At 40.2% G+C, this 22,500-nt stretch overlaps 1 protein-coding gene across 9 annotated transcripts in view; it reads left to right on the plus strand.

Moving 5' to 3' along the window:
• The window catches only part of LOC127007909 (synaptotagmin-7-like), a 140,895-nt gene that overhangs the window by 104,111 nt on the left and 14,284 nt on the right, over window positions 1-22,500 (plus strand). For all 9 annotated transcript variants that reach the window (XM_050879397.1, XM_050879393.1, XM_050879395.1 and 6 more), the window contains 2 exons: window positions 3,264-3,411; window positions 6,889-6,998. In XM_050879397.1, the coding sequence (XP_050735354.1) occupies window positions 3,264-3,411; window positions 6,889-6,998 (258 nt within the window). The remainder of the gene's footprint in view (window positions 1-3,263; window positions 3,412-6,888; window positions 6,999-22,500) is intronic.

Genomic DNA, 22,500 nt, shown 5'->3' on the forward strand with positions numbered 1-22,500 from the left:
CTCCTCCCCCCCCCCTTACGGCAGCCAATACCTTCTTGTTGCTGTTTATCAATTCCCACACCTCCATACACTCTCCCTAACAGCCTCCTCCTCCTCCTCCTCTTCCACTGCCGATACCTCTTCCTCCTTCATCGCCTTACCATATTTCATTTCCTCCTTACCAGTTTCCTTACGCCTCTCTCCTCCTCCTCCTCCTCCTCCTCACTTCCACATCACTGGAGGAAAACTGTGCTGGAGGGAGGAAAGACGAAGGCTGAAGATACGGCCCTACACATCCCTATCTGAGAGAGAGAGAGAGAGAGAGAGAGAGAGAGAGAGAGAGAGAGAGAGAGAGAGAGAGAGAGAGAGAGGGTTGTGGTGAGAGGGAAACAAGGAAAAAAGAGGATTAGCCAACGAGAAGCAGAGGGAAGAGGAGGAGAAAGAGGAGGAGGAAGAAAGTGAGTACAAGTTGTAGGAGAATTTAAAAGAGTCGGAAGAATAAGAAAAGGAGGAGGAAGAGGAGGAGGAGGAGGAGAGGACGGATCAGACATGGAGAGAGAGAGAGAGAGAGAGAGAGAGAGAGAGTTAAAAAAGTAAAGAGGATCAAAGAAAACGAGTTGAAATGACTCAGAAAACCGGGTAACTAAAAGGAAAGAAAAGAAAAAGAAAAGAAAGAAAGAGAGAGGGGGAGGAGGAGGAGAATAAAAAAAAGAGAGATTAAAGTATTATCAGACGAGTCACTGTAAGAGAGAGTTAAATCTGGCTTTAAAACAAAAAAATACTTATAAAACTTGAGGAATGAAGGGAAGGGAAAGTGTAATACGAGAGAGAGAGAGAGGCTAAAAGTTACAGAAGTTATCAGGTATTGAAGGAAAGGGATGGAGAGAGAGAGAGAGAGGAAGGAAGGAAGATAGTTACAGAAGAAGGATTGAGAGGAGGAGGAGGAGGAGTGGATTCGTAACGGGAGATAAGGTAGAAGTGAAGGAAAGGAAGGAGACGGAGGGAGGGAGGGAGGGAGGGAGAGAAGTAGGGAAAACTTACCTCTGACCTTCTTCCAGGACACTGCAAGATTGAAGCGTAATGATTGCTTTGCCTCCTCCTCCTCCTCCTCCTCCTCCATGCTTCTTTCCTTACTCTTCCTTCTTCATCTTCCTTCCCTCCTTCAATCCTTCTCTCCTTTTTTTTCTATTTTCTACTTCTTCTTTATTTTTCCTTCCTTCACATCTTTTTCTTCACCTCCGTCCTTCCCTCCTTCTTTCCTTCTTCCTTTTCCTTGTCCGTTTTCCCTTTTTCCTCTTTCCCTCCTCTTCTTTCTCCTTCATTTATTTCTGCTTCCCTTTTTCTCCTATCCTTTATTTCTCATCTCCCTCTTTTCTCTCTCTCTCTCTCTCTCTCTCTCTCTCTCTCTCTCTCTCTCTCTCTCTCTCTCTCTCTCTCTCTCTCTCTCTCTCTCTCTCTCTCTGTATGTGTGTTTGTTCTCCTCTCGAAAAATTTGATTATCCTGAGGTGGGCGTTGCTTCAAGACCTCACTGATGACGTCATAGTATTTCTCCTCTCTGATTGGTCCTTCGAGCCCAGAGGGAGGGACTATATGATGTCATAGGGGTGTTCCGAAGTCTGACTGGTGGAGGTATTGTGAGGGGGCGTGGCTTAGTTGTGTTCTGGCTGGTGATTGGTTAGGGTGAGTTGTGACGTCAAAGAGAGAGAGAGAGAGAGAGAGAGAGAGAGAGAGAGAGAGAGTGATTAAAAATGTTTGCAGGATTGTGTTGTTTGGGGAAGAGATGGAGCATTTTTTTTCTTTTGCTTTTTTTTTTTGTTAATTTCTTTATTTCACTCCCCTGTTTTATTTTTTGTCTTGTTTTATTCCTCTCTTCTTTATTTGTTATCTTCTATGTATTTATGTATTTTTACCTTATCTCTTTCTATCAACTTATCTCTTATCGATGTTTTTTTTTCCCCCTGTATCTGTTAGTAAGTATTTTCTCTTTCATTATCTACCTTTATTCCTTCGCACCTGTATTCGTTTTCTTCTTTAACTTCTCCTCTTTATTTATCATTCTCTCTTATGTTTTTGTTTTGTTAGTTCTGTAAGTATTTTCTCATTCATTATCTAGTTTTATTCTTACGCGGCTATTCTTATCCTTACCACCGCATATATTCTTGTTAATGTATTAAAAAATATTTCTTAAGCGTATTATTCTTTTCTCGTCTGCGAATCCACAACGGCGCTGCAAGATTAATGAGTTGCTTCAGAGTCTGCATTATGTATTGAGAATGTGGAGTAGGAGAAGTGATGTCGAGGTTTCTTTTTTGTCTACTACTACTACTACTACTACTACTACTACTACTACTGCTACTACTATACTTCTACTACTACTAATTCTGCTACTTCCACTACTTCCACTTTAAGCTACGCAAAAATTTGGTTAGTCTTTTTTCTCCCTTTCTAGTTTTTTTCTTGTCGGGTTGCAGAAGTTAACTTTTTTTCTTCCCTTTTGTGATGTTTTGTTGGGCTTCTGAATTATTACTAAAGAGAGTTTATTATGTACGTTTAACCCAGTATTTTATTTATGCTACTTTGCTTTTCACTCTGCTTTAACTCTCTCTCTCTCTCTCTCTCTCTCTCTCTCTCTCTCTCTCTCTCTCTCTCTCTCTCTCTCTCTCTCTCTCTCTCTCTCTCTCTCTCTCTCGCTGGTAAAATGACTGCACCTCAAATTTCCAATCTTTCCTTACTTCCATCCCTGCGGCATATCTACTCCGCTATCTTCCTCTCCATCTCTCTCTCTCTCTCTCTCTCTCTCTCTCTCTCTCTCTCTCTCTCTCTCTCTCTCTCTCTCTCTCTCTCTCTCTCTCTCTCTCTCTCTCTCTCTCTCTCTCGCTCTGGGTCTGGCTCTCCCTCACGTGTCTACAAGTGCAAGTGAAATGTGACAAGCCCGCACCGTAGATTTACTTAACCACCAACACGTTCTCCTGACTTCCCAGCACTGCCTCCCCCTACCTCACTAACTCTCTCTCTCTCTCTCTCTCTCTCTCTCTCTCTCTCTCTCTCTCTCTCTCTCTCTCTCTCTCTCTCTCTCTCTCTCTCTCTCTCTCTCTCTCTCTCTCTCTCTCTCTCTCTCTCTCTCTCTCTCTCTCTCTCTCTCTCTCTCTCTCTCTCTCTCTCCAATCTCCTAAACTATCTCTCTTCACCTTTATTTACCTTGCCTGTTCACTTCCTCCACCTCTCTCGTATCCAATCTCCTGAACGCAGCCTCAATCTATCTTTCTTTCTTTCTCCTCCCCAGGCGAAGGAGCTCCCCGCAAAGGATCTGAGCGGTACCAGCGACCCCTACGTGCGAGTGACGCTGCTGCCAGACAAGAAACACAAGCTCGAGACCAAGATCAAGAGGCGAACACTGCACCCGAAGTGGCACGAGACGTTTTACTTTGAAGGCGAGTCTCGTTTTATTCTCTTAAACCTTTCTGGGCTAAACACACACATTGGATAAGGCTTTTGTAGAGGGTGTTCAGGGTATGGCTATGGTTAGTTTTTGAGCCTAGTGATAGTTTGACAAGGCTTTAGCATTATGTATTTATATAACACTCACGAGAACCCAACTAATCTTCTTTCTGACCCTTAGAAATATTTGTTGAGGGAACCGAAAGCGTCTGAGAACTAGGTATTTAGTCAGGCAGTGCAGGGAAGAGGGTAAGGATAGTGGAAGGTTGATGGAAGGAATAAAAAAAAGACGATGTAGTAGGGAAGAAAAGAGAAATACGTAGACTAAGGAAGGAAAAGACGAGAGAAAAAAGTTGAATGTAGTTTTGGAATGGAAAATGGATGGAAGGAATAGAGAAAGCGACGTAGGCGTTAAGAAATGTTGGCAAAGAAAGGAAAAAGAGACGATAGAGGGAAAATATGAAAGAAGAGAGAAAAAAAGATGGATAGATGAAAACAGGGAAAACAAATCTGATTAAACAAGTGGGGAACTGAGCAGAAACTTGAACTACAAACCAATTAATTAAACGTAACACAACACTTGACTAATATGTATAGCGTTACCATACTCTCTAATTTAAAAATATAGATTCAACAACAACAAGGAGACAACGTAGCCGATAGTTTAGCCACAAGCAACAAACCAATTAATTAAACTTGACCGAAGACTTGACTCTAATTTGTATATCTTTACCGTACTCTCTCTTACTAAACAAAATGGATTCAACAACAACAGGAAGGCGACGAATCGGATAGTTCAGCCACAAACCAATTATGTGTAACACAACACTTGCCTGTAATATAGCCTTACCGTACACTCCCCCTCTCTCCCCCTCACTCTCCTTCCCCCTTACTAAACAGGCGTCAATGCTGATTTGATTATAATTCTCCTGTTTTCCCCCACCTGTTTAATTAAATTCCCTGCTTCCCCTAATTATTCCTTTGCTAATTGACTGCACGTCTCTTCGTAATGAGAGCCAGGAAGAGGAGGAGGAAAGGGAAGAGTAATCACTAAGAGGGGAAGGAAGGAAGGAAGGAGGGAAGGAGGAGGAAGGAGAGCTAAGGGTAGAATAACAAGGAGTAAGGACAGAAGCAGGAGGAGGAAACAAGAGGAGAGAGAGAAAGAGGGAACGGAAGAGTAATGAGTAAAAAGGGGAAGGAGGAAGGAAGGAAGAGGAAGAGAGAGAGAGGAATGCAGAGTAACAAGGAGAAGAGAGAGAAGAAGGAGGTGGAAACAAGAGGAGATAGAGAGAGGAAGAATAATTGAAGTAGAAAGAGAAGGAGAAGGGAGAGGAAACAAATGAAAAAGGGAGAGAAAGAGAGAAGGGAAGAAACAAGAGGATGAGATAGATAAGAGAAGAAAGAGGGAAAGAGAAGAAGAAGAGTAATGCGAATGAGAGAGATAGGGAAAAAAAGAAACACAGGAGGAGGAGGAGGAGGAAGAAAGATTTAGTCAAAGGAGAAAGTAATGTAAGTTGAGAAGGAGAAGGAAGGAGAATATAATAAGGGAAACAAAAGGAGATAGTGACAGAGGAAGATGGAAAAAGAAGAGCGGAATAAGAAGAGGGAGGAGAGAGAGTGACATAAGAAGATAGAAAAGAAGAAAATAATAGAAAAGAGAAGAGATGTATAAATAGTGTGAGTGAGAGAAGATTTGATAAACATGTTAAAGAAAGAAAAATGATAATGGATGAGAATAAGATGAAAGGATTGCAATAAGAAAGAGAATGGAGGAATAAATAACAGAAGGAGGAGGAGGAGGAGAAGGAGAAAGAGGAAGGGTTGTTGAGCAGTCATTTTTAAGAAAAAGGAAGAAATGCATAATAGGAGAAGAAAGAGGAGAATGGAAGAGTAATTTGAGGAATATAAGAAAGAGAGAAAGAAAGATGGTTTAGTCAGGAGGAAGAAACGTCAGAAAAAAAATGAAGAATTGTGAGAGAGAGAGAGAGAGAGAGAGTAAAAATTACGACTATATATTAGAGAAAGAAATGAAAATAAAAGAAAGAGGAATATATATTAGGGAAAGAAAGAAGGCAATTTAGTGAACAGCCAGGAATGATTAATGATGAAAAATGAGAAAATAAGAAAAAATACGAAAAGGAAATAAAAGGAAAAAATAAAATAGACAATAGATGAGAGTATCCTGAAAAAAAGGGACGAAAGAATGTGATGGAGAGGAGGGAAAGGGTAAAGAGACATGCTGAAGGAGAGAGAGAGAAAATACATAAGCAATAAAGTTGAAATAAAATGCAAAGATACTTGAGTCGAGAGAGAGAGATTTATGGAGAAAAAAAAAAGCGAAAACGGAAAAAAATTACTGAAACGTTTTTGCGCTTCTCTCTCTCTCTCTCTCTCTCTCTCTCTCTCTCTCTCCTATCTCTCTCTATTATTCCTCCCTCCTCCTTCACTCTTTTTCCACTCATTTTCCCTCATCTTCCTTCTTCCCTTTTCCTTCTCTCTTCGTTTTCTCTCCTTTCCTCCTTTTCTGTCTTCCTTCCTCTTTATTTCCTCCTTCTTCCTCTTCTTCTTTACACTTCCATCCTCAAAGCTTTCACTCTTGGTTTCCTCATATATTTTCTCCTCTTTTTCCTCTCTTCTCCCCTCATTTTTGTTTCCCCTCAACTCTATTTCTCTTCTTCTCTGTTTTCTGCTCTTTCACTTCGCTTTGTATCTTATTTTCCCTTCATTTTTCCTCTTTTCTTTTACCCTTCCCTTCATATTTCCCTCTCTTCCCTATTTTTCTTCCCTTTCTTCCCCTCACTTCCGTTCACTCTTCCCCTCTCTTTCCTTACTCTGTTCTCCCTTTCCCTTCCTTCCCTTTATATTTTCCCTCCCTTCCTTTTACTTTTTCCCCTCCCCCTTCACTTCCTCTGTCCCCTTCCCTCTCTTACTTACCCCTTTGTTTCCCCTCTTTCCCTTCACTTTCCTTTACTTTTTTCTTCACTATTCCCCTCATTTCTCTCACTTTCCCCTCTCTTTCTGTTACTCTTCCTCTCTTTCCCCTCATTTCCCTTCTAGCTTTCCCTTCCTTCCCTTCTTTTCCCCTCACATCTTCCTTCTTTCCCCTCACATCCTCCTTCTCTTTCCTCTCCTTCGTTTCTTCCCCTCAACTAGGCTCACTCTCCTCTCTCATCCTCTTCTCTTCCCCTCAGTTCCCCTCTTTTCCCATCTCTCTCTGTCTTCCTTCTACTCTTTCTTTCCCCTTTCCTCTCCCTTCTTCCTTCTCTTCCCCTCTTTTTCCCTCACTCTCCGTCTTCCTTTTACTCTCTTTCCCCTTTCCTCTCCTTTCTTCCTTCTCTCCCCCTTCTCTTCCCCTCTTTTCCCCTCACTCTCCGTCTCCCTTGTACTCATTCTCCACCCTTTCCTCTCCCTTCTCCCTTCTCCCTTCTCTTCCCCTCCCTTCCCCACACTCACGCCTCTCCTCCCCGCAGGTTTCCCTATCCAAAAGCTCCAGAGTCGCGTCCTTCACCTCCACGTCTTTGACTACGATCGCTTCTCCAGGGACGATTCCATAGGGGAGGTGCACATTCCCCTCTGTCAGGTACGTGCAGACCCCTTGCGTTACCCTCTGTGGCGTTTTTTTTTTTTTTTTTTTTTTTCAGTCCTGTGGTGGTTGGGGTTGTGACTTCATTTCTCTATCTTTTTCTCTGTTTTCTCTTTTTTACATTATCTTTTTCTTTTTTTGTTGAGGTTGTCTTTTTCTCTTTTCTCTTTTTCCAGTTCCCTTTTTTTTTGTCTTCTGTTGGTGGGGTTGTTTTTGTTCCTCTTGTCTTTATCTCTGTTTTCTCTCTTTACAGTTCCCTTTTTTTTTGTCCTCTTGTTGGGGTTGTTTTACTGTGTACCTTTCTTCTTCTTCCTCCTTTTCCCTTTATTTTCTCTCAGTACCTCCTTTTTCTGTCTTTATTGTTCTTTCCATTGTCTTTATCTTTAGCCTTTATGACAGTCCTCCTTTTTAATAATCTGGTTTTGGGGTTGTTTTCAGTATATACTTTTTTTTTCTTCTTTCCCCTTCCTTCCTTCTCATTCGTTTTTATTTTTCATTCATAGTATCCCTTTTGATCTTTTTTTTTTTTTTCTGTTCCCTTTGTCAGGTGCGTGGAATCCCCTTCTCTCTCCCCTCTCAGTTGTTGCTTTTATTTTTTATTTTTACAGAATCCCCCTCTTTTACAGAATACCCTTTTTACAGAATACCCCTTTTTACAGAATACCCTTTTTACAGAATACCCCTTTTTTACAGAACCACCCTTTTTACAGAATACCCCTCTTTTACAGAATACCCTTTTTACAGAATCCCCCTCTTTTACAGAATACCCTTTTTACAGAACCACCCTTTTTACAGAATACCCCTCTTTTACAGAATACCCTTTTTACAGAATCCCCTTTTTACAGAATCCCCCTCTTTTACAGAATACCCCTTTTTTACTGAATCACCCTTTTTTGATCCTCTTCTGCTGGGGTTCTTTCTTTCACTCTTTAATTTTCTTCTTTTTCCCTTTTCTTCGTGTGTTATTTTCGCTAGACCCTTTTTGTTACTTCTTATTTCTCCTTTTCCATTTTTTTTCTCATTATCGTTTCTCAAGATCCTTTTTATTACTTCTTCATTCTCTTTGTTTTCTCCTAAGTTGTCGTTGTTGTTTCTTCGACTGCCCATTTTTAATCCTCTTGATGTTATTGTTTATTTGTGTACGGTTTTTTTTTTTATTTTTTTTTTTTTTTTTTCCAGTCGCCTTTGGTAACTTCATTCTCCTTTCCACCTTTTTTTCTTCCTCTCTTCTGCCCTCTCCCTCCCCCCTTCTTCCTTCTCTCTGTCATTCTCTTTTTGTTATGAATATTCTTGTTATGTATTTCTATAACTTCTCCGTCAGGTAAGTTCATTCTCTTTTCCCCTTTTTTCTTCCTCTTTTCTTCCCTCTCCTCCCCCTCTTCTTCCTTCTCTCATTTATTCTCTTCTTGTTATGAATATTCTTGTTATGTATTTCTGTAACTTCCTCTCCGTGTTCTTCTCCCCTTCCTCTTCTTCCATCCTCATCCTTCCCCTCCCTGTTCTTTTTTCTTTACATTATCTTCCCCTTTAATTATCCTCTGGTTTTGGGGATATTTCACTTTTTTTCTCTCTACACACGCTACTTACATTCCCCTCAATTACCCTTCTATATTTTCCTTATAAGCTGTTGTTTTTTTCATTCGTGTTTTTTTTCCTCCTTTTCTCTACTTTTTTCATGTAATTTCTCTTACTTTTAAATTTAGGAATATATATTTTTCACCTACTCCCTCTTTCTACTGTCTCATTCCTCTCCTCCTCCTCTTCCTCCTCCTCCTTCCCTCTTCACCTTTCCCCTCCTCCATAGGGACAACTTTTTTTTCCCTTCTGGTCGCCTATTAACCTTAAATCCATTTCCAGTATCAAAGCCTTTTTCCTCACCTCCTTTCCTTCCTTCCCTCGCCTTCCCCTTACCGTCCTTCCCCTCCCTTGTTCCCTTTCTGCCCTCCTCCACTTTTCTTTCTTCTCTCGCTTCCATCCCCTCCCTACCTCTCCTCCCCTTTATACCTTTCCTTCCTTACCTTCCCTTCCCTTCCATCCCACCCCTTCTTCTCCCCTTTCTCATTCTCTCACACCTTCCTCTCCTTACCCTTCCTTCTCATCCTCCTTTTCTCCTTCTGACCTTTCTAACCCCTTCCCATATATCCTCCCTTCCCTTTCCCTTCCTCCCCTTCCTCCTTCCCCCTTCCCCTCCTCCCTTCCCATCATATTTCCCTAAGAACTTCATACATTCCCCTCAGACCTCAGAAATGTTCGTCTTTCCCCTTCTTCTGTTTCCCCTCAAGTTATCTTTTGCATGTGCTAGGTGGTTCTCCTCATCTCTCTCTCTCTCTCTCTCTCTCTCTCTCTCTCTCTCTCTCTCTCTCTCTCTCTCTCTCTCTCTCTCTCTCTCTCTCTCTCTCGTTCTCGCTCTCGTTCTCTCTCTTTCCCCTCATTCCCCTTAGGCACAGATTCTCTTTGGCTAGTCTCCTCCTCCTCCTCCTCTCCCATAATCTCCTTTCCTTCCCATCAATGTTTTCTTTTTCCCTCTTATCTCCACCTGTATAAATCCCCTCCTCCCCCTCCTCCTCCTCCTCCTCCAGTGCTCTTCGCTCCCTTCTATCTTCCTCTCTTCCCCTCGCATTCAATTCATCATCTAAATGTTATTCCTCTTCCCCTCAGTTACGAGTCCCCTCTCTTTTTTATCAGGACGTTGGTGAGCCGCTTCTCCTCTCGTATTTGTTCCCCATTTTAGTGTACAAGACGCTCTCATCCTGATCCTCCTCTTCCTCCTCCTCCTCTTCTTCTTCTTCTCCTTCTTCTCCTCTTGTTCTTATTCCTGTCATTTTTTTCTTTTCTTCTATTTTCTTTATTTTTTTTATTTTCATCACTTCCTCTTCTTCCCTTTTTTATCTTTGTTCCCATCATCTTCTCCTCCTCTTTCTCCTCCTTTTCCTTTTCCCATCGTCTCTCCCTTCTTCGTCATTTTATCCTCCTCCTCCTCCTCCTCCTTCTCCTTCTTCTTCTCCTATTCTTCTTATCTTTATCCCTCCTCCTCTTCTTCCCCTCAAATCGCATCTTTTATTTCACGTGTTTTAATATTCCCTTCATTTCGTTTTCTTTTCTTTTTTCTTTTTTTTCTTCTCTTTCTTCTTTTTATTTTATCATTCTTTACTTTTTCTTCTCTCCTATCATCCTCCTTTTTCTCTTCTTTTTCTTTCCTTCCTGTTTCTTTATTTTTTCTCTCCTCTTGTTTTTTCTCTTACTTTCCTCATTTCTCTATTCACTTCTTCTTTTTTCCTCCTCCTTCTTCTTCCTCTCTTCTTTCCCCTCTTCCTTCTCTCTGGTATTCTCTTCTTGTTATGAGTATATTGTTTCTCTAACTCTCTCTCCGTCTTCTTCTTCTCCTCCCCTTCCACTTCTTCCCTCTTCATCCTTCCGTCCCCTCTTCTTCTTTTATTTTCTCTTCATATTCTCTTTCGCTTCTTGTATTCGTTGGTTTGGCTTCTGTTTCTCTCTATTTGTCTTCCTCTTCATCCTTTTATTCCTTCTCCTCCTCCTCCTCTTCTCCCTTTTTTTCTCTCTCATTTCCTTTTTCATGTGTTTTCTCCCCCTTTTCTTGTACATCTTGATTGGTCTCTCTCTCTCTCTCTCTCTCTCTCTCTCTCTCTCTCTCTCTCTCTCTCTCTCTCTCTCTCTCTCTCTCTCTCTCTCTCTCTCTCTCTCTCTCTCTCTCTCTCTCTCTCTCTCTCTCTCTCTCTCTCTCTCTCTCTCTCTCTCTCTCTCTCTCTCTAGGGAAGATTTTTTTTATTCATAAGCTGTCTGTCTTTCCTTCCTTCCTTCCTTCCCTCCTTCCTTTATCTCTCCTTCCTCCTCCTCCTCCTCCTCCTTCTCCTTATATTCTCTTTCTCTCTCACTTGATCTGCTCTTCCTCACTCTCTGATGATATATTTACCTTCTTCTTCTTCTTCTTCTTCTTCTTCTTCTTCTTCTTCTACTTCTTGCTTCTTTTCCTCCCCTCATTCTTTCTCTCGCATGTTTCTTATCTCCTTTCCTCCCTTAGTGATCGTATTTCCTTTTTTCTTCTCCTTCTCCTCCTTTCCCTTCCATCTCCGCTCCTCATATTTCTCCCTATCTCCCCTTCCTCCTCTCCTCCTCCCTTCCCTTCACCTCTTTGCCTTTTTCCACACTTAACATTATTTTTTCCTCCTCTCCTCTCCGCGCTCTCTCCATTTTATCTCTCTCCTTCTCTCCTTACCTTCCATTTCACTCTTTTTTCCCGATCATTCGCTTTTCATCCCTTCCTTCTATTTCTGTCCCTTCCTGTTCCTCCTCCTCCTCCTCCTCCTTCTCCTCTTCTTCTTCCTCTACCTCCACTAGGGTGTCACGGACGAGCAGGTGTCAGTCAATTAGCAGCCAGGTGACAGGTAAGACGAGAACCGAAGAAGGGAAAGAGACAGGAGAGAAGGGAAGGAAAAAAAATGTGAGGGAGAGAGACAGTCGAAATTTTGTGGGTTCCTTTTTCCCTCCATTTCGAGTAACGTGTTTGGGGGGTTGGGGGGAGGGGTGGGGGGTATGGGGGTTGTGTGTGTTGTTGTTGTTGTTGTTGTTTAGTCTTTTTGCTTTTTTTTTTATTATGTTCTATTGCCTTTATTTCATTTTTTTATCTATTTTTCTTTCCTCCTATTTTTTTTCTTTTATCTGTCTTCTTTTTCTTCTTCTTCTTCTTTTATATCCTGCTATTTTTTCTCTTCCCTTTCTTCGTTTTTCTGTTTATCCTTTCTTCCATTTCTCCTCCGCTCTCTCCTCCTTCTCTATTCTCGTCTCTCTCTTCATCCTCCTCCTCCTCCTCCTCCTCCTCCTCTTCATCCACCTCATTTTATTTCTCTATCTTTTCTTCCTTCTTTTACCATTCTTTCCCATCCCTCAATTTACTTTCTTTTTTTTCTTTTGCTGTTGTTGTTTTTCATTTTCTCAATTGTCCTTCTCTGTTTCCTTTGTTCTCGTCTTGTTTTCTGAAGTGTCACCTTTTCTTTCTTTTTCTCTTACCTGTGTTGTCTTTCTCTTTTCTTTTTTTCTTTTCTTTTCTGTTTTTCCAAGTATCAGTTTAACTTTTTTTTTTATTGTGTGTGTGTGTGTGTGTGTGTGTGTGTGTGTGTGTGTGTGTGTGTGTGTGTGTGTTTGTTTTCACTTGACAGTATTCAATTCTTTCTTTTATTTTTGTTTGTCATTTGTTAATTTCACGTCAGATTAATCGTGGCTATTCTTTCGCCTATAGATTATTCTCTCCAAGTCATTTCATTTATTCTATTTCTCTATATTATCTTCTTATACTTCCTATTTCCTACTTCTTATTTGGCTTCTCTTTCGCTTTTACATTATTCTCTCCTTCAAGTCCTTTCATCTACTCTATTTCTCTATGTTTTCTTCTTATACTTCCTCTCTTTTCATATCCTCTTATTTATTTCCATCTTTTTTTTGTATTTGCATCCTTATTTCTTCCTCTTATCTCCTCTCCTTTATTACTTTACCTTATTCATTCTCTTTTATTCATTTTATTCTCCTGTGTTTGTGTGTTGTCTTTTCTTTTCTCTCTTTTCATATCTTTTTATTTCTGGCTATTTATTTCCTCTGTCTCCTCTCCTTTATTATTTTTCCTTATTCATTCCCTTACATTCTTTTCCTTGGTTACGTTATGCATTCATTCATTTGTCTTCGTTGTCTTCATTCATATTCTAAAACGACGAAAGCAAAAATGAAGAAAAAGCCGAGGAAGAAAAATAAAAATTCTCTCTCTCTCTCTCTCTCTCTCTCTCTCTCTCTCTCTCTCTCTCTCTCTCTCTCTCTCTCTCTCTCTCTCTCTCTCTCTCTCTCTCTCTCTCTCTCTCTCTCTCTCTCTCTCTCTCTCTTGCGTGCGAGACAAAAATGCGAAGAAAAAGAAGGAATGGAGATGATGTGTGAAGCAGAACGGAGGAGGAGGAGGAGGGGGGAGGAGGAAGAGGAGGAGGAGGAGGGGGAGGAGGAGGAGGAGAGGAGGAGGGGGAGGTAGTAGAGGAGCAAGAAGTGGATGGGAAGAGGATGAAATACAGGATGAGAGGAAGAAGGAGGCGGTGAAGGAGGAGGAGGAGGAGGAGGAGGAGGAGGAAGAAGAAGAAGAAGAAGAAGAAGAGGATTAGGAGGAGGAGGAGGAGGGATGTGGTGGTCAAAAAGGAAAAGGAAAAGAATACTTGATTTATAGAGAAAACTGAAAGCGAGAGAGAGAGAGAGAGAGAGAGAGATTACGTTTTCATACAGATAAAAGAAAATAAGTCAAATCGCTTATATAAATCTACACACACACACACACACACACACACACACAGACACACACACACTGCAGGCTTGTATCCGGCTTAATTACGATCAGAATATAAAATCGCTCCACTTTGAATCCTTATGAATAAAAAAAAAATAAAAGAGCTGAATCCTACAAGTGTCATCCATTAGTAAATTTCATCGGTCGTAATAACTTTTGTCACTCATGATTATTAATTGAATGAAGGGATGAATTATTAAAGGATCGAATGATGGATTGAAAGCTTAAGGGGGGGGGGGGGAGTATTAAATATGAACATAGTATTATTCATGTTTTGGTTAGGGTGGTGGTTATGGTGGTGGTGATGGTGATGGTGATAAGGGTGAGAGGAATGGTGACGAGAAGGAAGATGGTGGTGGTAGTTGTAGTAGTAGTAGTAGTAGTAGTAGTAGTAAAGATAAGGATAACAGTAATAATAAGAAGAAACAGAAGTAGAAGAAGAAGAATGATAATAATAACAAGAACAACAACAACAACAACAAAAATACCATAACAGTCAATACCACATACCAAATATCACACTCATTTAAAACTCAACAAAAACAAACAATAAAAAAAAACACCGCATGCCAACAACAGCAAACAGTAAGAGAAAAAAGAAAACTACCCCAACCCACGCCCAAATCACCCCCCTAAAAAAAAAAAAAAAATGACACCAGTAAATTGTATCATGTTATCGGTTTTCACAATTAGAGGAACTTTTTCCAGTCACTTTCACCGGCTAATTAATTCCAGGTTTCCGGCAGGTAGGCAGGTGAGGGGAGGGGGGGAGATGGTGGTGATGGTGGTGGTGGTGGTGGTGGTGATATTGGTGGTGGTGGGCGTGTTTTGTCAAGCGCAGGTACACACACACACACACACACACACACACACACACACACACACACACACACACACACACACCTTTCCCTTCCCTATCTCCCTCGCTCCCTTTCTCTTCACCCTTTCCTCCATTCCTCCTTTCCTCCATTCCTCCAGTTCTCCTTTCCTCCAGCTCTCCTTTCCTCCAGTTCTCCTTTTCTCCAGCTCTCCTTTCCTCCAGTTCTCCTTTTCTCCAGTCCTCCACTTCACACAGAACTTGAACGCGACAAAATGGAAATAAAAGAATATCTAGAAAACTGGAAAAAAATACACGAAAAAAAAGAGCAAATCGAAAAGAAATCTCACCCAAGTAATTACGATAAGGAAGGAAAACGAGAAAAAAATCGACGGTATTAATTAAGATAACGGGAAATAACGACAGATAGAACGAAGAAAACGAGGAGGAGAGAAAAATAATGATGATGATAATGATGATGACAAGCAGAGAAAGAAAGAATGAAGGAAGGAAGTAGTAAAAAAAAAAATTGCAAAAAATATGATAAATGGAGAAAAGTAATAATGATGACAAACAAAGAGGAAAGAAAGAAAGGAAAGAAGGAAGGAAGGAAGAGAGAAAAATGATGATGATGCAAGGAAGAAAGAAAGAAAAAAATGAACACCTTTCCTGTGAGATTATGCAAATGAGGGAATATGAAGTGAGAGTCGATAAAGTAAAGAAAAATCAGATAATGTAAAAAATAATGTAAATACGAAAGCTGTTTACAAGCGAATTAAGAATATATGTTACGTCTTTTTTTTTTTTTTACTTAATGGATTAAACGTGTAAATGTATAATAAGACGCTGGAAGAAGAAGAAGAAGAAGAAGAAGAAGAAACTGAATAAAAAGACGAAGAGGTAGAAAAAAATGAAGAAGATGAAAAAAAAGGAAAAAAAAGAAGAGGAAGAAGAAAAAGAAAAAGAAGAAGAAATAAAATAACAAACAAAAACTAAAGAAAAAATCGTCATAAATAGAGAGTAATGAGTCTTTTCGGCTTTTCCCTCCTAAGCCGCCTTGTTACTGGAGGGAGAGAGAGAAGAGGGAGGAGTGAGGGAGAGATGGAGAGAAAAAATGGTAAATGGGACAGAAGATTTTGCTGCCGCCGTTTGTGAGAGAGAGAGAGAGAGATTAAAACTAGTGGACTGCGAAAAAATATGACCCTTTCTTTCCCTCATATACTCTCTCTCTCTCTCTCTCTCTCTCTCTCTCTCTCTCTCTCTCTCTCTCTCTCTCTCTCTCTCTCTCGCTTCAATAATGCACAAGTGTCCCGTGCTGCAGATTGTCACGTAACTTATTCATAACATAGAGAGAGAGAGAGAGAACTGATTTATCATGACAAAGGCCTACCAAAACTCTGTATCTTTCTCTTTCTCCCTCACTCCCACTCTCTCACTATCTATCTATCTATCTGTCTATCTGTCTGTCAAGTGTTTGCAGTATGACAGAACAGAGAGTGAGTTGGAATCCATTGGGAAAGGGATGAGATTGTGTTGTGAATAGTGGTGTGAGAGGAGGAGGAGGAGGAGGAGGAGGAGGAGGAGGAGGAGGAGGAGGAGGAGGAGGAGGAGGAGGAGGAGGAGGAAAGGAAGAGCGACTTGGACATAATCTTGGTGGTGTGTGACAATTGAGAGAGAGAGAGAGAGAGAGAGCAATATCTTCATTCAGTCTCCCTCACATCACAAACAAAACAAACAAACAAACGCACAAACAATGACACTGATGAAGCTTACACACACACACACACACACACACACACACACACACACACACACACACACACTGACCTTTCCCTTCCCTATTTTTCCTCCCTCTCTCCCTTTCTCTTCACCCTTTCCTCCATTTCCTTTTTTATTCTCTCTCTCTCTCTCTCTCTCTCTCTCTCTCTCTCTCTCTCTCTCTCTCTCTCTCTCTCTCTCTCTCTCTCTCTCTCTCTCTCTCTCTCTCTCTCTCTCTCTCTTAATTCTCTTCTCTTTCTTTCTCCCTTCTTTCCTTCTCTCTCTTTAACCTCTTCTTCCTTCCCTCCTTTCCTTTTTTTCTCCCCTCCTTCCTTACTTACCTACTTCCTTTCCAATTTCCTGTTTTCCTTCCTTTCTTCAATTCTTCCTTCCCTCCCTTCCACCCCTTTTTCTCTTCCTCACTCCCTCCTTTACCCTCTCTACCTCATCCTTTTTCTTTTCCTCCCTCTCTATCGCCTCCTAACCTTCCCCCATTCCTCCCTTTCTCTTACCTTTCCTCCCTTTCTCTCCCTTCTCGACACCTCTTCATTCTCCCTCTCCCTCCCTCGCAGCCTCCCTCTAAGCCCCACTCTCTCTGCCCTTAAAAAACAAGCGCGCATCGCATTAATCCGGATTCGCTGCCTCGCCCTCGTACGGATCAGCATAGAGCGATCCGGTAGTGAACTCAGATCGTGAAGAGGCGAGGCGATCCTGTCCGTTTGTTGGCATTGTGTTAGTCCCTCCTCCTCTTCCATTTTCTTTCTTTAATTCCTTTTTTTTTTTCTTTTACTGTTCTGTCTCTTATGATTTTCGTTTTCATGTCTTTACTATCAATGTTTCTCTTTTAAGTTTTCGTATTTGTGTTAGTCTCTCCTCCTCTAACATTCTCTCTTTTATTCTTCTCCTTCTATCACTTTCTCTCGTTTAGTTTTCGTTTTTCGTGTCTTCATTTAGGGGACTCGTTTTTTCTCCTTTCTTTACTTTTTCTGTTTTTATTTTTAGTATTCGTATTTGGTTTCGTCCTTCCTCATTTACCATTCTCTTTTATTATTATTCTTTTACTGTCATTTTCTCTCGTTTAGTTTTCGTTTTTCGTGTCTGTTCATTTTGGGGACTCATGTTTTTCTCCTTGTTTTACTTTCTTTTTATTTTTAGTTTTCGTATTTGGTTTTGTCCCTCCTCCTCCTCCTCCACCGCACTTTTTTTTCTCTTTCTTTTCCCGTCACTGTCTCTCTTTCAGTTTTCGTTTTCCTATGTATATTTTCAATAGTTTATCTTCTTTTTCTATTCTTTATTTTCATCAACTTATCTGTATTGTTCTTTTCTTTTGTCTTTCTCTTTCTCCTCTTGGTCATAGTCTTCCCAGTGACTCGGGAGAACAATTTTGTGGAGGAAATCATTCAGTGTATATCATCAGTTTATCTTCTCTTTCTATTGTTAATTATCATCAACTCATCTGTATTGTTCTTCCCTTTTTTCTTTCTCTTTCTCTCCTCTTGGTCATGTGTTCCCAATTTACTCGGAGAATTACTTTATGGAGGAAATGATGAATGACCTTTTCTTGTATTTACTCCGATTAACTTTCCATTTACTTTCCATCCAGTTTGATTTTTTTTTGTCTTTGAACTCACTCGTCACTGCGCGGGTTTGAAGTATTAGCCTGGATTGACCTAAACGTCGTATTTATTTATCTGGGTTGACCACCTGACCTTTTTATTTTCCTCTAATCCTATCGTGTGTTTTTTTCCACTTATCCGAATCTATTAGAGTTAAGAATCTAATCTACTTGATCTTATAATTTGTTTTAATCTTTTCTCTATTTATTTTCGTCAGTATATCTCTCATTTTTATCCTTTCTCAACCGTATCTCTTCCGTATCTCTTTCTTCAATAAATACTATGGCAACCTTTTCATTTTTCGTCATTATATCTCTCTCATCCTCAAATTTCATGGCTACCTTTCCATAAATTTCCCTCAGTATATCTCTAACGCTCATTCGTATGTCTACCTTTTCCATTTTTATCCGTCAGTATCTCTCTTTATCTTTCTTATTATATTGCTCCTTTTCCATATTTCCATCAACATTTATCTCGCTCTTAACCCTTCAACTACCTTTCCATTTATTATCCGTCAGTATATCTATCAATCTTTCCCTGTAATCCTCTCACCACTGCACTGATATCGCTTCACCTGGCTGGACTCACACTTGTATATTTCCCTTAGTATCTCTCTCCTCTCTTATCCTATCCTTACCTTTCCATATATCCGTCAGTACATCTATCAATCTTTCCCTGTAATTCTCTCACCACTGCACAGATATCGCTTCACCTGGCTGGACTCACACTTGTATATTTCCCTTAGTATCTCTCTCCTCTCTTATCCTATCCTTGGCTTTCCATAAATCATCCGTCAGTACATCTATCTTTCCCTTTAATCCTCTTACCACTGCACTGATATCGCCTTACCTGGCTGGACTCACACCTGTATATTTCTTCCTCTCTTTACTTGGTGTCTCTTGTTCCCATCGACTCGTGAAAAAACGGTAATGGTAAAAATATGTGAGATATGGACGCACTCTGCTGGATTTCAGGATAGATGGATGGGCGCAGGCGGTCGGTCTCCCTTCCCTTCCCTTCCCTCCCACGCCATCAATTGTCCAAGTGTCCAGGGCTGTAATTTATGTTTTTTTTGCGAGGTGTTTGTGGCAGCCTCCCTCCCATTCATTTTTTTAAGGCGTGATGTGTGTGTGTGTGGGAGTGTGTTATATGTCACTTGGTTTCTTTTTTTGTCATCTTTTAAATTATGTTCAAGTTTCATTTAAGTTGATATTAGAGTGGTATCAACCTTTTTTTAGCTCTTTTTTTTCTCATTGCGTTCAAGTTTTTCATTTCTGGTTTATTTCGCTTTTATTTTGTATTTCCTTTTTCCTTTTTTATTCATATTCAAGTTTCGTATGAGCTTATGATAAAGGACTGTCAAGATTTTTTTATATATATTTTTCATCTTATCATTCTGGCTGTTTTCTTCTCTTTTTAACTTTATTTATTTTTCCCCCTGCTACGTTGATTTTTCCATTTCTCCCAAACTACAACAATTCACAGTCAAAATCTATAGATATATCATTAACTTCGGCTAATGGATTGCTGCTAAGCCTATTATTCTAACGCTCTCGGGCTCACGTAAAATCCGCCTCGCATTCACGGCCTAGTAATGGCTAACAATAGGACACAACACACACACATTGGATTTCATGTACTAATAACACTGTGATGGATAGAGATATATTGGCCATTACGAGTTCAACGTTATTAATAATACTCTATCTATTTATCTATCTATCTATATGTATCTCTTTAACTCCCCTTCCTCCCTTCCTTCCGTCTCAATCTTTAACCTCTTCTTTCCTCCATTCCTTCCTTCCTTCCTTCCTTCCTTCCCTCCATCCCTCTTCCCTTGCTTAACCTATTACATCCATTCCTTCCACACCTATTTCCCTTCCTTCCTTCTCTCCTCCCTCCCTCCCTTCCCACTACACTTTCCTTTCCTACACACACACACACACACACACACACACACACACACACACACCTGTTGCTGATTCCCCTCACCTGTCCCCTCCTACTCGTTCGTTACCTGTTCACAGTCAGAATCGTTGATGAAGTAATTGATTAGTCCTCCCCCCCTCGTGTGTGTGTGTGTGTGTGTGTGTGTGTGTGTGTGACGCCATAAGTTTCAAAGGGATAAGGAAGGACTAAGCTGATGGTTAAGAGGAGGAGGAAGACGAGGAGGAGCAACATAGAAACACAGGAGGAGCTGATAATAGTAAGCCAGTTGACATATTACGAGGTTTAGGAGGAGGAAGAGGAAGAGGAGGGTGACAGAGAAAGGAGTCAATGGAGTAAGATGAAGGAGAGAGAATAGATAACACCAAAGGAGAGGAGGAGGAGGAGGAGACAGGACAATAAGATAAAGACAAGGAAGAAGACATGAAAACAAGAACATACGAGAATGAAGGAGGGAGATAAAACAGATAAAATGAATAAAACAAATACAAGTGAAGAGGAGGAGGAGGAAGAAGAAAGAAAGAAAAGAGTAAAGTTGCAATAGGAAAATTAGAAGAAAGAGAATGATAGGAACAGGAGGAAGAGGATTTCGATAAGGAGGAGAAGGAAGAGACAGGAGGAAGAAGGAAAAAAGAGTAGAGTACCAAAAAATAAAAGAGAATTTGGAGGAAGAGAATAAAAAGAAACAGAAGGAAGAGGATTACGAAAAGGAGGAGAATGAGTAAGAATGAAAAATAAAGGAGGAATAGAGATAGAAGGAGAAGGAGGAGAGAGAAGAAGGAAAAGAGCAGAGTAGCAGAAGTAAGAGAATTTGGAGGAAGAGAATAAAAATAAACAAGAGGAAGAGAACGAAAAAATAACAGGAAGAACAGAAATTGGAGGAGGAAGAGCATCATTATCATCATCAGCAGCATCCCCAGCAGCAGCATCAGGAGGGTTTAATCTGCCCCGTTATCTCCTCATCGTGCTGGTCTGTGTCTTTATTCGCAGTATTTCGCCCTCGTTGCTTTTTTGTGTGTGTTGCTCGCGTCCCTTTATTCGCGGCTCAAACATTCGTGAATTCAGGGTTCGCGGATTCAGCGTTCGCGGTGCTGGAGTTTTTAGTTTTAGTGGAGTCTATTTTTGTTGTTTTGTTTTGCTGAAAGATACACTCACATAAAAAAACGCGTACGCAGCAGTAGTGGAAGTAGTAGTAGTAGTAGTAGTAGTAGTAGTAGTAGTAGTAGTAGTAGTAGTAGTAGTAGCAATAGTAGTAGCAGTAGTGGAGATAGTTATGGTGGTTAAAAGAAGTCGAGAATTTATTACTTACATATGATTTCTTTACCTCAAATAGAAGTGGCAGAAGTAGTAGTAGTAGTAGTAGTAGTAAAAGTAGTAGTAGTAGTAGTAGTTCAAAGCAGTCAATCATTTATTACTTGCATACACTTTATTTTCCTTTTCATAATACCACTAAATAACAAAATAAAAGACGAGAAATAAAATGAAAAAATGAAAAAAAAGAAAGCAGGAAAAAGAGATTCCTATCCTTCGTATAAATCGTATGAAACACGTCTGATACTAACACCGCACACGTATGATAACCCATGTAACTGTCTTGTCTAACTCATTACAATACGTACTAAACAATTAAATAAAACGTGCCATTAACCCAACCTTCGTTTAAATCGGCTGCAACGCGTCTGATACCAAAAGCAAACACGTATAGCTCATGTCCTTGTCCTGTTTAACGCCTGTCTGAGCCTCGTTCGCGTAGTAATGCAGGAGAGAGTTAGGGTAGCCAGGAGTGTACTGACTGCAGGGCTTATGTGGGGCGGAAGTGTCTTTTAATGAGGGCTTCAATATTTTAGTGCTGCTCTAAGTGTGTGTGTGTGTTTCTGTGTGTGTGTGTGTGTGTGTGTGTGTGTTAACTTCGTTCTTTTTATATATTTTTTCTCTTATTCTCTTCATTTCTCTTTTCCTCTCATTCAAAGTCATATGAATACAACTTCCTGACCAATAATCTCTCTCTCTCTCTCTCTCTCTCTCTCTCTCTCTCTCTCTCTCTCTCTCTCTCTCTCTCTCTCTCTCTCTCTCTCTCTCTCTCTCTCTCTCTCTCTCTCTCTCTCTCTCTCTCTCTCTCTCTCTCTCTCTCTCTCTCTCTCTCTCTCTCATTTCCTTTCTATTATTTTTTTTATCTACTCTTTTTATTCTCTCTCTCTCTCTCTCTCTCTCTCTCTCTCTCTCTCTCTCTCTCTCTCTCTCTCTCTCTCTCTCTCTCTCTCTCTCCCGCCGGGCATTCAGAAACAGGTATAATCACCTTACCTTATAATGACCCGTTAATTAATGCCTCGCCGCCCATTCTCCTGGGGGGCATTTTTGCCTTAATATCAACTAATGAGAGTTATTCATTTTATTCCGTACTCAGGGAAGTGTGCGTTCCTTTGGCTTGTGGTTTTCCTTTTATTGTTTGTTTGTTTGTTTTTTGGTCGTGGTATTTTGAATCATATGGAATTTTTTTTTTTTTTTAAGTAGATGCGTTATTTTTTTTTCTGTCATATTTTGATCCGTTCGGGAGCTTCATTTTTTCTGCTTTTTTTTCCATTGTGTGATTAAATTAAAAGCCAAAATATTTTAAATCATTCACAGGTTCTTTTGCTTTTATTTACTTATTTTAATTTCTCATCATAATATTTTCAATCGTTCAGTGCTTTCTTTTTTGTTGATTTTATTCACATTGTTTTTTTATAACTTTTTTTTTTCATTGTGTATTGAACTAAATTGAAACGCAGACTATTTTAAATAATTCTCGTCTCAGGAAATTAATTTTGCGGTTTTTTTTTGTTGTTTTTTTCCTTTTAATTTTTTGTCATGATCTTTTAAATCGTTCAGAGCTTCTTTTTTTTATTCTCATTTTTTTCTGATTAAACTTAAAAGCTAAAATATTCCAAAACGTTTGCCGCTCACTATTTCTTTATGTATCGCGTTATCTCTCTCTCTCTCTCTCTCTCTCTCTCTCTCTCTCTCTCTCTCTCTCTCTCTCTCTCGCGCGCG

Source organism: Eriocheir sinensis, chromosome 36, assembly GCF_024679095.1.
Source record: "Eriocheir sinensis breed Jianghai 21 chromosome 36, ASM2467909v1, whole genome shotgun sequence".
Taxonomy (NCBI): domain Eukaryota; kingdom Metazoa; phylum Arthropoda; class Malacostraca; order Decapoda; family Varunidae; genus Eriocheir; species Eriocheir sinensis.